Source organism: Rhinolophus sinicus, linkage group LG06 (assembly GCF_036562045.2).
Source record: "Rhinolophus sinicus isolate RSC01 linkage group LG06, ASM3656204v1, whole genome shotgun sequence".
Lineage (NCBI taxonomy): Eukaryota > Metazoa > Chordata > Mammalia > Chiroptera > Rhinolophidae > Rhinolophus > Rhinolophus sinicus.
This window is the reverse complement of record NC_133756.1, coordinates 120,275,367-120,291,102: the sequence shown is the minus strand read 5'-3', so window position 1 is coordinate 120,291,102 and position 15,736 is coordinate 120,275,367. Positions and strand designations below refer to the sequence as shown.

The following is a 15,736-nucleotide window of genomic DNA, read 5'->3' as shown; positions in this document are numbered from 1 at the left end:
AACATCAGCTTCCCTCTGCTGGGCTATGTGACCCTGAGCAAATTTCTCAGCATCTCTGAACTTGCCAGCAAGTTCCCTATCACAGGCTTCAATAAGGGTGGGGGTGCAGACCCTTTGGAGGTGAAGTGGGGTTCTCCCAGGCCAGACAGAATGGTGAACCTAGTTCTGAGCGTCACAAATTAGCTGGGGGAGGGAGGAAGGGGCCCCATTCTGCTGTTTTTTTGCCTGTCTCCACTGAAGGCCTCTCCCTTTCCAAGATGTCTGGGGTGACAGGTTGGGTGTTGGGAAGGATTCTGGGGTGGTGAGCTCAGGACCCTTTAACCCTATTGTTCAGTGTCCAGTGGGCACTGAGGGTACTCACTGCTGCTGAGTCAGCATGGGCAGCACATGTGCTCAGTACCTGCAGTACAGAAGCTTACGCAGGCTTCATCTCTTCACTCACACATCAGATACTTTCTCAGTGCCGAGTGGGCACCTGGCACTGTCCCAGATGGTGGGGATTCAGCAGTAAAGAAAATCAACAAGGCTCTCGGCCCTAATGGAGCTGACATTCCAGTGGACATTTCTTGGCATCACCTGCACACACATGTACACACACTGGCTCACACCTGACAGTACAAAAATACCACACAAGCTAATTCACCTCCCACAGCACGTACACTCGAAAATGGATTCGTACTGTTGGGAGTCCCCAGCACACCAGCAGACCTGCACACATGTATGTGCACAGGGCCCTGGTGAACTCGCGCACACACCACAGCAAGCCACCACTGAAATGGCATAGATCCCCACACACGTTTACATGGTAGGATCACACATCGCCTCCCTTAGAACCTGTGCAGATGTGTAAATAGACACGACTACCCCGACAGCTTGCACAAACATGCACCCCTATAGATGCACACACACAAACTGGCCAGGCATGCCCCCACATGAAGTCACTACCTCAATAATACACACATGCACACACAACAGATAATCCCACATGCCGAAAGGAAGCCTGGTGATGGGCTGGAGTCATGCAGAAATGCTCACTCGGCCACCACATGATCTGGTGTAAGAGATCCTAAGATCGAGAGAATGAGATCCCTGTCACCAGAGGATGCAAGAACAGGAAGGCCATATCAGGAAATGGGGACTCCTGCAACGGGGGCTGTAGCAGGCCGGGTTGGGCAGTCTCCCATCGAGCACCATGAGCCTGGGGGTCACAGGGAGGGGCTGTGAGGGGATGGGGTAGCCAGTCAGGCTCCAACCTGGCCCCCACCCTGCCCAGCCTTCACCTGGTGCACATACAGGCACATGAGGCTCCATCTGCTGTGAGTTTTTCTACTACTGGGATTTACAGACTTTGTAGGCCCTGGAAGCCCAGGGCGCTAGGACTCCAGGTGCCCACAATTCCAAAGGGCAAAAGCCCCAGGACACAGGAGACCAGGGTTGGTGGCTCGCCTCCCACCACATTCTGCCCTAAGGAATAATCCCAAGTTGAGGGAATAACTGTCTGCACATTATCTCCGAATGGAATGAATTATGGGTCCTCTAGCTACAAGGGGCCAGCTTCCTAACCATGGGAGCTTGGACTCTCCTAGAGGTTGGTTAAGTGGCTCAGTTTAGACAGAGGCTCTGAGAGTGGGGGCTGGTACCCTGGGGCATGGATAGGAACTTTGTTCTACCCAGCAAGTCTCCTGAACTAATTGGCAGTACAAGAATGGCACCTGATGGGGAAACAGGCCCAGAGGGGCAGCTCCTAATTGGAGTCACACAGCTAGCTGGGCCTGCCTCAGGTGTCTTGCCTCCGAAGCAGGAATGTAGACCCACTGCCCCACTGGCGGTTTTGCTTCCTCAGCCCTTGTGAGCTCCCTATGAACAGGGCCCTACCTCGTGCCCTTGTTTACCTATCCCCAGCTGAGAGAGAGAGAGAGAGAGAGAGAGAGAGAGAGAGAGAGAGAGAGAGAGAGAAAGCACTCCATCCTGAAGATGGAGTTAAAGGAAATAGAAATTACTCCTGCATTCAGGAGAATGACCACTAGAGGGCAAAATGGCACCAGGAAACGCCAATCTAGGCTGCAAGCCAGGCTCCTGGGCCACCCCTAGTACTGTCCCTAGCTGTGTGAACCCAGGAAAGGCACAAACCCTTTTTGTGCTTCCACCAATCAGACCTCAAAACACCACAGCCCTGGCTTGCTTCAAGGCACCTTGCTTAATGCCCCTCTTTGGGTGGGGAAAACCTGGATGCCGCTGTGGCTTCTTCCCATTCCCTCTCCACTCACACCGAGGCTGCCCCCAAGTCCTGTTCTAGAAACAACATATCGTCCCAGTCTGCTTACTTCTCTCACACAGCCTGAGTGGGGGGCCTCTCACCAGGCCCTATGCCCTCTCACTGGTCTCCTAGACTCCTTCCCCATCAACCTCACCAGCAGCCAAAGTCATCCTTCTAACACTCAGCTTTCATCAGCTCATCGGCTTGAAATCTTCCTGGCTGCTCCCCTCGCTTTCACAGAATATCCCAGCAGCACCATCCACAAGCTCCCCCTCCCTCACCCTGTCTGCCCACAGTGACCCAGAAGGTGCTTCCCACCTCTGAGCTTTGCACATGCTGTTCCCTCCATTGAAGTACCTTTCTTACTCCAGTGCCGAAGGCCACCAACTCCCCCTCCACGCTCTAGGATCCTCTGCCCATGTCCCTCCCACCCTGGACAGCATCCACGCACCTCACCAGCAGACGGGGGTGCCCAGTGCGAGGGGGCACGGGTGGAACACTTAGCTCTGCCAAATGCCGCTTGGCAGGCAGTGGGGGCAGCACAGGGTCTGGGGCAGCCGTGGACTGGGGGGAGAAGCAGACAGGTGGAGCGCAGCTCCTCCGGGGCGGGATGGGTGGGGCAGTGGGCAGCCCCTCATTCTCTCCAGCTGTGGGCAGCGGCTCCGGTGGAGTGGTAGACGCAGGTGGTGAGCGGAAGACGTGACGCTTCATGGGCACAGGCCTTGGAGTGGGGCGGGGGGCGGGGGCCGGGGGTGCATGGGCACGGAGCAGTCCAGCCAGGATGCGGCGGCGGTGGCCAGGGAGTAGCACGCCCATGTCCACCAGGCGGGCATCGCTGAGGCCTTGGCACTCCGTGGCCCGCACCAGTCCGTGCTGCTCGAAGAGCCCAGTGTACTGCTCCAGGTGCAGAGCCTGCAGCCACTCGGCCACTGACAGTGCTCCATCCCCGGCCTCCGCCATGGCTCCTGCCAGCAGGGCTCTGTCCAGACCTGGAATAACAGATGGGCATGGATCAGAGGCATGGATGCCCAGGCATGGTTCCCCGATCAACACCCTTCTGTGGCTCTCCCATGCCACGGAGTCAAGTTCTGTCCTTAAGCTTTCTCCCTTGTGCGCCATGTGCCAGGCAAGGCCAGGTACTGCCAGGTCTCTGAACACACAGGCTTTTCCCTCTGCCTGAAACCAGCCACCCCCACCCCCTACCCTACCTCTGTGGCCACCTAGCATCCAGCTCACGTTACCTCTAGGGGACCCTCCAGGACCTCCAGAGTTGGTACTACCACTCACCCCATCCACAGCCTCGGCCACGGCTGCAAGGCTGGCCAGTGATTATGTCTGGCATACACTCTACTGCCCTGTTTAAGACCCAGGCAAGGGCCCAGTTCCTTCTGAGGCACTAGTTCCCAGCTGAGGGCCAGGCCCAGGGCCTTAGTGAGTATGGGTGGAATTGAAGGGTACCACTGTTAGTGCCCCAGCAGGCCCAGTCTAGGGGCGGAACCTCACCCCATCTCCATGCCCATGGAGGAAATGGAATGCTCCAGGCGGGGAGTCAACCCAACATCACACAGCCTCTGGGGTTCGGGTCCTGTGAGTGAGTAACCTCTCCCACTACCAAGGGGGAAAAGGAGTAATGTATAGGAAAGGCCATTCATTCATTTGTTCGTTCGAAATAGCCTTGCATTGGCCAATGGGGCCTCAGGTCCCATCCCTGCACTCAAGAGCTCCTGGCCTGGCAAAAGTCCAGAAACAGATGATGCAAAGAAAAGGTGGTTAACAGATCAAAAGGGAAAAGTCATCTGATCATCTCCACAGATACTAAAGAGGCATATGATAAAACTCAATATCCAGTGTACTTAAACAAATAAAAATCTTACTAAAATAGAAATAGACTGATCCTTCCTTAAACCAAAAACTTGTTTAATAGAAAAACTTCCATTAAAGTCAGGAATGAAACAAGGATATCCATTTCACTATTATTACTATTATTATTATTATTATTATTTAGTATTCACATTGCTCTGAAAGTTCTAAAGAACAAAAACAAACAAGAGGAATAAAAATTGGGAAAGGAGATAAACGATCTATTATTAATAGTTACCAATAACATGAATTTTGAGTTGGAAAATCCAAGAAGCTCAACTGAGAAACTATTACAAACAGTAAAAGAATTTAGTAAGATAGTTGGGTTCAAAATATATAACACAGAAATCAATACTTATAAGCAATAACCAGGTAGAAACCAAGATGAAAGACCCCATTTAAAATCACAAAATATGAAACACCAAGAATAAACTTAATAAGAAATAGGCAAGCTCTACAGAAGAAAATTTTGGAGTGTTACAGAGAGGCAAAAAGAAGACCTGGACAAATGGAAAGACACAGTACGCTCTTGGATAGAAGAAAGCATAAAGATAATTCTCTCTAATTTATAAATATGCACAATCCTATTAAATACAAACACAGAATTTTTTTTTTCAGCTATACACGTTGATTTGAAAGTTCATGTGGAAAAATAAATAAGCAGGAAGCTCCGGGAAAATTCTGGAAGCAGGGGGTGAGAGAAAGGAAGGGTAAAGAGTGAGAATCAGTCTCACCACATATTAAACCATATAAAGCCATGGTAACTAAAACAGTACAGCTGGCCCTCCGTATTTTGATCCACAGTTACGAGTCCACAGAGACAGAGGGCAAACTGTATGTATTGATGTTTGCCATTTTAAATAAGAGACTTGAGCATCCACAGATATTGGTATCTGCGGGGGGTTCTGGATCTCATCCCTCATGGTTACCGAGGGATGACTGTACATGCTACCAGCACTTGACCAGACAGATCAATGAAACAAAACAGAAAATTCAAACATAGACCCAAACACATATAAGAATTTTGTGTAAACAAAAGGAACTTAAACTAGATGGATTATTAAGTTGTTGGGACACCTGGGGAGTAGTCTAGAAACAAACTAGGTTGGACCTTTACCTCAGAGCTTACAACAGGATAAATAACAGATGGATCAAAGAGTTCAGTATAAAAAAAATAGAACCACAAAAGGATTGTTAAAATCATCTCAGAAAGCAAAAGTCTTTTGGAAATGATACAGACCTAGAAGGATAAAGAAAGAACTGAAATATTCAACTATATAAAAATCAAACGTTCCTGCATGAGAAAAGACACCATAAGCAAAAGACAAGCGCTAAATGACAAACTAGGAGACATCTGCCACTCATCCCCAACATAGAGCTAATGTTCCTAAAGACTGAAAAGGACCTAAAATTCAGAAATAGATTAATAATCCAACAGAAAAATGGGCAAAGGAAATGAAGAGACAAATCCACAGAAAGGAAATAGAAACGGTTCTTAAACACCCGAAAAGGGAACTAAACCTCCCCACACTAAGTGGTGCCAGGGTGAGGCATTCCCCCCCCCCCACCCAGCAGGTGAGACTGCCTTTAGGAAGGGCAAGGCCACAAAAGCTATGAAACCCCCAAGTGCTTCTGCCCTTTGATCCAGCCACCCTTAGACACTTATCCTGCAGTCTTACTGGCACGTATCCAAAATGACATATCTATACAGTTATGGTTATAGCGCTGTGTATAATAACAAAAGATTGGAAATATAGTGTAGTCATATAGAATACCCAGCAGCTGTACAAAATGAGGAAACTCATTACATATTGATATGAGGCCTCCAAGATACGTTGTTAAGGGACTAAAGAAAGGTGCAGAACCGAATATATATCATTCTGCCTTTAATGTGAAAAGAGCGAACAAAGGGAGATGATAGAGCAGTATGAGTAACGGTAAATGCATAAAGTATCTCTGAAAAGACACACAGGCGACAAGGTGACGCTGGCGGCCTCTGAGGAGAAAAAACTAGAGCTGGTCATGTATGTGGGGTTCCATATGTATGTACTAAATTTGTTTATTTTCTCTTGCTAAAAAAAAAAAAAGAAAGAAAGAAAAAGAAAAATGAGGGCCGAGAGCACAAGAGGGAGCAGACGCGAAACCAGACTTCCTCAGGCCCGAAGCTTCCACAGCACGGACGCCCTCTTTAAGAAAAAGCACACAATATTTTACTTATCATGTCACAATACAAATATTGAACCATTATATTGTACACCTGAAACTAACATAATGTTATACGTCAATTATATCAAAATATATGTCAATTATATCTCAATTAAAATTTTCTTCATAAAAAAAGAATATCCTATTTTTGTAAAAATTTACAAAAACACATGACCATGGGCACACACTGCCTGGACCCCTCCCTGTGCCCTGAAAGGAGCCTTAAGATCAAGTTCCATCAGTTTCCTGGAAACCCACATCTGGCCGGTGGGGACACTTTTCACTCCACATCTGTTCTATCACCTAAATTTTGAACTATGAGAATATTTTTTTCAAGGTTCCTGAGGGACCCAAAGGAAGACACAAACCGAAATACATTAGATATCTTAGATAAGCTGGCTCTCAACATTATAAAGTCATCAGTTCTTCCAGAGTGAAGCTATAATTAGCACAATCCCAACTAAAATTATCCACTGGCAGAGTCTATTGTTCATATAAAATGATATTAAAGATTTATGAAGTGGAAAAGCAAGGTGCAGAATAGTGTTTTGTGATGTAGACATCTGGGTTAAAGAAAAAGAAAACGTGTATGAGCAGATGTTCAGTATCACTAGCTATCAGGGAAATGCAAATCAAAACCACAATGAGATCAGAATGGCAATTACTAAAAAGATAAGAGATAAGCATTAAGAGAGGTTGGGGACAAAAGGTGTGAAAAACAGTATGGAGGCTGCTCAAAAAACTAAGAATAGAATTACCATATGATCCTTTTCTGGGTATTTACCCCCCAAAAATATGAAAACACTTATCCGTAAAGATATATGTACCCTGCTGTTCATTACAGTGTGTTTACAATGGCCAAGACATGGAAATGACTTAAACGGCCATCAACGATGAATAGATAAAGAAGACACACAATGGAATACTACTCAGCCATAAAAAAACCATGAAATATTGCCATTTGCAACAACATGGATGGATCTTGAGAGTATTATGCTAAGTGCAGTAAGTCAGACAAAAAAAAGGACAAATAATCATACAATTTCACTCATACGTGGAATATAAAAGTAAACAAACTAACAAAACAAACAAAACTCAAGGAAACAGACAGCAGAATGGTTATCACCAGAGGGGAAAAGGGGTGGGGGGAGAGCGAAGTGGGTACAGAGGGTCGAATAAACGCAAATGGTGAAGGAAAGCAGCTAGACTTTAGGTGGCAAGCATGCAATAGAGTCAAAATATAATGTTGTACATCTGAAATTTATATAGTATTACTAACCAATGTTACCTCGATAAATTTAATTTAAAAAGAAAACATGCATATACATATAGCACACATATACACAGAATACCTATGATGGGTTTACAAGAAACTGCCTTTAGGGAGGAAAACTGGCAGCTAGGAGGACAAGAAAGGAAAGGTTACCTTTCACTATACCCTCTGTATCTTTTTAATTTTGTACCATTCTCAAAAATATAAATACAGTTTAAAAGATAACGTGATCATCTAAGAATGAGAAAGAGATGGTAAATGACCAGGCACAGAAGACAATCAAGTAAGCAGATACACCCACCCCACCCCACCCCCCACACACACACACTTCAACCCACTGGTCCCTGCCAGGTCCTACCCATCTAAGTTCCCCTGGGAGGCTCTTTGCATGGTCTCTGGGCTTTACCCTCTCTCTGCCTCTCAATCTCAGTTTTCAAAATAGAAAATGGGACCTCAGGTCTCACCTCCATGAAGGCTCCTGCCCCCACCACAATGTTGGGACTTAGCCTGCCACACCCAGCCTCTCCCCCTTCCCAGCTTCTTACTCACCTGCTGGGCTGCCCAGGATGCCGGTCCTCCCAGAGGCAGCCGCTACTCTGAACAGCTCCTCATCTTGGCCTGAGGTGGAAGCTGCAAGGACAGGAGTGGAGGAGAAAGTCCATGAGACAAGGCCACTTGGAATGGAGGGATGCTAAGAGGAGGAGGAAGGAGGAGAGATGGAAAAGAGGATGGAGGGAAGAAGGATGGGAAAAAGGAGAAAGGGAAGAAAGCAAGAGATGGGGAAAATGGTAGAGGAAGAGAAGGAAGAGGAGGGAAGGGTTCAGGGAGCCGAATGGAAGCCAGAGCCTTCCAGTGGGGGTGAGGTGGCAGACAGACAGGCCTGCCCAGAGGTAGAGGTCACACAGGTGTTAAAGGGGAGTCGGGACTCCTCATTCTCTGACCCTCTCCCAGGACCAATGGCTGGGACGTATAGGGAGCAAGCTGTGGTACAGACTATTGTCCTGACCAGGAGGCTGGACTGTCCCCAGGGAAGACATGGAGGATGGGCAGAGGCAGCTCCATGACTGAGGCAGCGCCCCCCACAACACAGAGTCTGTCAGAGAGAGGTGGGGACCCTGGAGAGACCCAGGGAAACAGGACCCTCTCTAAGCCTGGGAGCCATGGGGTGGGATGAGGGCAGGGGCAGGGGCATGAGACCCCAGACACCTGCTCCTAAACATGGCTGGGGGCAAAAAGAGGTGTTTCCAGCCAGGAGAAGAAAGAACCAGCCATCCCTGTGGACAGACCACGGGCAAGGTTGGATGGCCCGGGCATCCCTGAGGGGAGGGATGGCTCAAACTCTGATTTGGGGGTTGGGGGTGCAACGGGCAGATCCTGGGCAGAGCCACAGCCACCTTTCCTGACACTAGGGCAGGGTCAACGGCAAACGGCTGAGCTCTGCATGATGGCGTTAGGGGATTTTTGTGAACATTTTCAATTTACTAGTTAGGTATTTATCTCAAGTAGATTCCACAATTATTTCTTAGCATGGGGCTAAAATGTTTCAAAAGTGAATTATGTTAAAAATAAATTTTACGTAATTAGTACTTCAGAAAGAATTGGCAAAAAATGGCAGTGCTAGACAAATGACGATTTTAAAAAAGAGTAACAGACAACAGAAATAGTCCTTACAATATGCCAGGTACCTAAGCTCTCTTTATTAACTTACTTAATCCTTACAGCAACTCTATGAGGTACATACCTCGTACTTTAAGATGAAGAAGCTGAGGCACAGAGAGTTAAAATAAGTTGCCCAAAGTCACACAGCTAGGAGGGGCAGCTTGAATATCGTATAGACTTGTTTTGTCCAATACAGTAACCAGTAGTAGCCACATATGGCTAATGGACACTCAAGATGTGGGCACAACATGAAGTGTGAGGTATAAAAGTACACACTGGATTTTGAAGACTTAGTACAAAAAACAAGAATATAAAATATCCCCATTTTTTCTGTTTATTACATAATGGAATTATAACATTTCGGATATGTGGGTAACATTATTAAAATTAATTTCATCTGTTTTTTGTGCATGTGTACTAGAACATTTTAAATTCGCACTTGTGGCATGCATTGTATTTCTATCAAACAGTGCAGTTCTAGACTCTTAAAACCACTCTGCTCACTGACTCTCAAAAGTGACAATGAACACGGAGCCCGTGCTACAGGCTGAGCCCTGTTCTAAAGGTTCAACATGAATTGACTGATGATGACCCCACCCTGTGGGAATGACCAGGGCTGGAACACAGGAAACCACTTCTGTCCCTGCAAAGGGCCCAGTTCTATCCTGGGCCTCTCTCAAGTTCCCAATCCTGCACTAAAGGCTTTAGGCCAAGGTCAGACTTGGGGATTCTGCACTGGAAACCCTCGAGGACAGCCCCATTCAAGGCACTGGAAGCACGAGCCGGACCTTAGACCTGGACCTGCTAGAGGGGGTCAGATACCACCCAGCCAGCGAAAACAGCCCACATGGCCCTCCTCAGGCCCATGGTCAGGGAAAGCTTCTTGGAGGTGGCAGCTCCTTGAAAAAAGAAGTTTAGAGTAGTGCCCTGCTGAGCTATTCTAGAGTCTGAGGAAAAGAAATAATTGGTAATATTAAACTTCTTTATTTAAAATTTGGATGTTTTATTTACCTTGGACTTTTTATTAATATTGATTTTTTAAAATTATTATTTATCTTGATTACTGAGCTTTTTGCAGCCCCAGCCCCATATTTTGTGCCTGAGGCAAGTGTCTCACTTGCACCACTGTAATCCTGATCCCCAGTATGGAGGTTTTTATTTTTTTTTTCCAACTGTTTATTTTCTTAGTATGCATGTATTCTTGTATTGTTTTAGTCACTCTTCTATTGATATAGTTTAGGATTTTTGCCCAAAGAGTTAGTACATCTAAAATTTGGTTAGCAGTATGGAGGTTTAAGCCCTTCAGCTTCTATGACACATCAGTGAGTCTCTCTATCCCCAGGGAAGCAGGGACTGGGCAGAGGGCAGTGTCATCCCGTTGTGATAGCATTGCCACAGGGTTCTCCTCCTCCCCCACCCAAAGGACCCAGCTCAGGCTGCAACACCGCACCAGCCCACCCTGCCCCTGCTTCTCCCCTGCCTCCCTCCAGCACCTCTCTGCTGTGCCGACCCCAGTCCCAACCCTGCTCAGAGCCCTTCTGTGGTTCCCAGCGCCCTCAAGTCCAGCTGCTCCGCCTGTCATTTGACCTGCTCCAGCCCTACGTTTACAGATGAAGAAACAAACACCCACAGGGAGGAAGTGACTTGCTCAAGTTGCCCGTAACATACCCCAAGCCCCAGCCAGGCTGGGCTGGCCCACAACTCCCTCCATTTCACTTTTTTTGCACCAAGCACCAGTTTGGCACATGGGAGCCCCCGAAATTGCTGACAATGAGTAAATGAACCACATCCTCCTACCTTCAGGTACTGATTCCAGAACACCTTCTCCAGAGAGTCCTCCCTGACTGCCCCCTTCGGCTTAAGCCATGCAGCTCAGCACTGCTTCTGCTCTGTCTCTGGTTGCTTCATTCGTGGGGGTCCATCTCCACCCAACCTCCAACCTAGCCTGGGGTATCATGTGAGTCCACATCCCTTCTTGCCCCCCCACCCCGCCCTCTACAGTAGAGCTCCGGACCGGCTGGATTCATAAGGGCACGCAGTCTCAGTACAAAGGTAAGTGAGAGTCAGCTAGCATCTCGAATCCTTGCCAGCCAGTTCTTTTTCGGGTCTGGCCTGAGTCCCTCTTGCTGGAGTCAAAGCTTTCCCCCTTCTGTGGTCTAAGGACCCCCGAGGGCAGAGTTTAAAACACTTTCTCTGTCCCTGCCCAGCATCTCCCTCGTGCCATCCCTGCCCACTCCTGACGAGGACACCACTTCTGACAGTGCAGGGGACGGTGGCCCACAGCCTCCTCGGGGACAGGCACACTACAGTTTCTAGCGCTGACTGTGTGCCCAGCCCGTTCCAGGACTCCACCTTCATCTTAGGTTCCTCATCACAATCCCAAGACCTGACATCTTAACCGCACTTCACAGAGGCTGTGTGAGGTGGAAACTTGCCCAGGTCACCTGCGACAGGACCTTCAGCGGCTGTGGCTGCTTCTGTGTGGTGGAGTCGGCCAGGCTTCCAGGGAGCTCTCCTGAGCTGGGCCTTCCTGCCCTTCCAGGCAAAGGGAACTGAGTGTGCAAGGCCCAGGGGTGGGCTCAGACCGGGCAGATGCAGAGACAGATTTCAGTGGGGCAGTAATGGGAAAGGACAGTAGTGACACCAGGAGAGGTTCAGGGACCCTCCCTGGGTGCCGCAGAGCCTGCTGACTGAGTGGGTGTGAGCGTCCATTGCATTCTGATTTGCATGAATGAGTCAGGCCTGTGGCAGCACAGCCTCAAACATCCTAACTCCTTGCACACTCAGCGCCCAAGTCCCCGCAGCCCAGATCCTTCCCCAGCTGCACCCTCAGATTCCCCTCTACACACAGCTGTGCTTTTGGTTCAAGGGAAGGCCCAGCAGTGCAGGGAGCGGAAGGCCCAGGGGTCCAGACCTGAGGCCTGAGCTTGTCCACCCCTCCTCCTCTCCTGCACGACCCCTCCACCCCAGCATCCAGACCTCAGGAAACCCCTCAGAGCTCCCCAAACAGAAATAAAAAACCCCACACCTCCAGCTTTGACCACTTCTGGTCTGCAAACCCCACCACACCCATACCACAAACGCACACCTCATACTACCCCCAGGACACACACCTCCCACCCCAGCCAGGAGCCTCATAGCAAGCTGCCCCACCACACACAGCCTTCAGTCCTCGTACTCCCTACCAACTCAACTGTGTACAACCAGCCCAGAGCCCATGATGCCCAATACCTCCCCTACACCCTATCCCATGCCCTCCCCTCAGCCCAGTCACCAGGGAATACCTATGGGCAGGGCCACCCTCGGTCTGCAGAGCGTTCTCAGGACTGCTAATGCAGGCAAGAGGCCTTGGAGACACTTCCCTTAGATATGAGGAACTAGGTGGGGGCTGGGCTCCCAGCCCGGAGGGTGCAGAAGCGGCTCCCTCCAACCCCGCCAGGCAAGGCAACAGGTTCAGCCCTCGGGTGGACAGCTGACTGAGCCCTGGGCCAAGAAGCCTATTTTCTGTCTCTCAGGGACAGTGTGTAGTGACCACTGCATACTGGCCCCAAGGAGGCACACTTGGGTCCCCTGCCCTAGCCCAGCCCTGAATCTCTACCCTGTCACTCATCCTGGCACCAAATTTCAGCCTCATCCCATCTGTGGTGTGGCCTGCCCTCTGGGGTCCCAGGAGTGACAGGAGCTGTCAAGGAGCAGCCCTCAAGGACTGCGTGGGGGGCCTCCAGGCCTGGGTGCATACAGAACCGCCTCTGTCACCTAGGGGGGAGCTGGGGACCACTGGCAAGTCCCCAGGCGCCAGGCCAGAGCCCCCTGCCTGCAGAACGGGTAGCAAGTCCGGGTTCCAGTCCCGGCTCCACCACTTCTTGCCGGAGCCCTGGGCAAGTCATGCCACATCCTGAGGCTCAGTTTCACCCCACAAAGAAGTGCTGTTATCCAGAGGACTGTGACACGTCAGCATGTGTGTACTAGAGGCCACACAGGTCATCGGCTCACTCCTCTGCTGTTAAGATGGACATTTCCTGTTCCTAGTCCCAAGGCGTCAGCCAGTCCAGGCAAGAAGGGCCCTTGCTGCTGGTCTCTTAGCCTGGCTCTAGTCTGGACCCCCTGGGGTTCTCAGTTACCTCAGGAACCAATGACTACCACACCCTTCTTCCAGTCACGTCCCCCTGCCAGGCTCCAGGCTGGATACCCCACTGCCCCTGGACCCCTTCCTGGCTGGCCCTGGGTACCACACACTCCCCATCCTGCAGTGATTTCACCAGCTCCCCTCCTCTGGGAAAGCAGGGCTACCTCCAACCTAGACAGGGTCTTTGAGCAAATCAGAAAAATGCCTCTTCCCTCAGTAGCCCCACAGCAGGGCTTGTAGCGCAGCAAAGAGGAAAGACTGGACTCTCCCCCTCCCTTCACCTACCAGGTACCCGTAGGCGGTACACAATATGCCTATCCACGTACAGCGAACCTAAGGACAGGCAAGGTATTTTAACAACCTCTTTGGGGCAGTAAACCCAGTTTTACTAATGACCAAGAGACATCAAAGACTAAGCGACTGTGGACACCCCAATTTAAGACCTCAGTTTAAGGCCTGGCCTTAATCCCACCCCAATCTTAAAATACTATCACTTATTTTCTATAACCTTCATGTCTATACTGTTTCAAGTTTTTACAGTTGTGTATCACTTTTATAATTAGGAGGAAAATGATAAAAGTATTTTAAGACTATTAGAATTGAGTTTGTTCCAGCTTGTTTCCCAAAACCATCATTATAAAGGAGCTTTTTTATTTTAAAGATAACGGATAGACGACTAACAGAACTACCATAAACGAAACTGCTGATTTCCTAGGCTACCTGGACTAGAGAATAAGAAACAGACGCAAAGCTCACTCTCTCCCCCCACCAATTTATCCCCTCCAGGGTGGAAGACATAGCTTATCAAATAAGGTCACCTCACTGGGGACTGGAGGCCAGCAGCAGAGTGCAGCCCACGGACTTTCAAATGGGAAATGGACTGAGGCCCATCAGTAAACATGCGACTCCAGGGGTCTCTGTGGTTTGCCCTCTAGACAGTGTCTGACCCCACCCTAGCCCTGACCCTCACCCACATTCCCCACACCTTATGCAGGGGCTCCTCATGCCCAAGCCTCACCCAGGAAAGGGTCAGATGGGGAGTAAGATGTGAAGATGAGTGCGAATGCCTGACTGCCTCACTTGCAAATAAAGGAAGTTGAAAGTTAAATGGTTTGGTTTTTAAGCCTTGTCAAAAAGTCTATGACACACGAATCCCCCTCAGCCCTACCAAGTGACACCCCCACCCACGAATGGATCCCTCTGGACCCCCCCCCCACCTATGAATGGATCCCTCTGGACCATTCCCTCCCCGTCCCCGTACCTGTCTCATTACCACGTTTTTGACACACATCGCCTCCTCTGCATCCCCACTGCCCCCTCCACCCTAGGCCTCCCCAGCCAGCCCGGACCCCTGGGCCTTTCTCCCTGCCTCCTGCCCTTTCCCTGCCTGCAGCCAGGGTATAACCCACCACAAGGCAGAGCTCCTAACCCAAACCCGAACCCCGCAGCCCCGACCCACATCCATCTTCCCTACTCCCCCAATCCTTCACTTTTCTGGCCTCGTTCAGGCCCCCCCCACCTCAAAGGTGACCCGGCCAGCCCCATAGCACCTGTGGAGACCTGGGGCACTCCCACCAGGGGTACCCTAGGCTCTGCCTGGCTCCCTGCCCTTCAGTCCAGGCATACCCGACTGGGCTGGGGACTTCACGCAGGGCAGGGAGCACCTCCCCGGACCAAAGATGCCGGCCCAGGGGAAGGCCTGAGGTGCTCCAGGGTGACTCCGGGAGATCCTCCTCTGTGACCACTGGCCCCACTGAGGATGTGGGGGGGGGACTCTTAACACTGTAAATAAGGCAGAAACAGGAAGAAACAGGACCAACCACAAGGGGGGTGGGAGTGCACAGGCTGACACAGACTCACAGGCAACAGGAGTGGACATAACCAGAGTCACCCTCACCACACACCAGAGCTGAGGGCCGGCCCTGGACCTGAGGGGGGAGGGGAAGGGAAGGCTGTGGGACTCCATCCTCTCTGAGCTGACAGGGAACCTGACATGCCTGCCCACCGAGGAGGAGAGACTCGGCGGACAACTCTACACCCCAGAACTACCAGCCCAGGAGAACAGAGACCTGACTCTGCCCTCTCCTTACGTGGCCCCTGGAATGGAGAAGCCAGATCAGCGGCCCCGTGCTGCTGGCATCTGAAAGGGGAAGCAGCCTGTGTCACTGGGGTGGTAACCAGATGGGTGGGGCAGGGGCTAGAAAGGACAAAGGGAGATGGGGGACCAGCCCCATGGGCTCTGGCCTCCAATTGGGTGTGTGACCTCAGCCTCCTCCACTATGTAATCAGACAACAGACAGGAAAGATTCCTGACTCGTCCTCTCCTCGCCAACTCACAGGGAACGTTCTAACCCAC

General features: G+C 50.2%; 1 protein-coding gene across 5 annotated transcripts in view; it reads right to left on the bottom strand.

Moving 5' to 3' along the window:
* Nucleotides 1-15,736, bottom strand: part of ARAP1 (ArfGAP with RhoGAP domain, ankyrin repeat and PH domain 1) — a 59,661-nt gene that overhangs the window by 35,394 nt on the left and 8,531 nt on the right. For 3 of the 5 annotated variants that reach the window (XM_019744346.2, XM_019744348.2, XM_074335820.1), the window contains exons 2-3: nt 8,145-8,225; nt 2,709-3,246 (exon numbers count right to left, since the gene is read on the bottom strand). In XM_019744346.2, the coding sequence (XP_019599905.2) occupies nt 2,709-3,246; nt 8,145-8,225 (619 nt within the window). Of the gene's footprint in view, nt 1-2,708; nt 3,247-8,144; nt 8,226-12,538; nt 12,584-15,006; nt 15,026-15,736 lie in introns of those variants that run through there. The other 2 variants (XM_074335821.1, XM_074335819.1) reach the window with 2 other exon arrangements.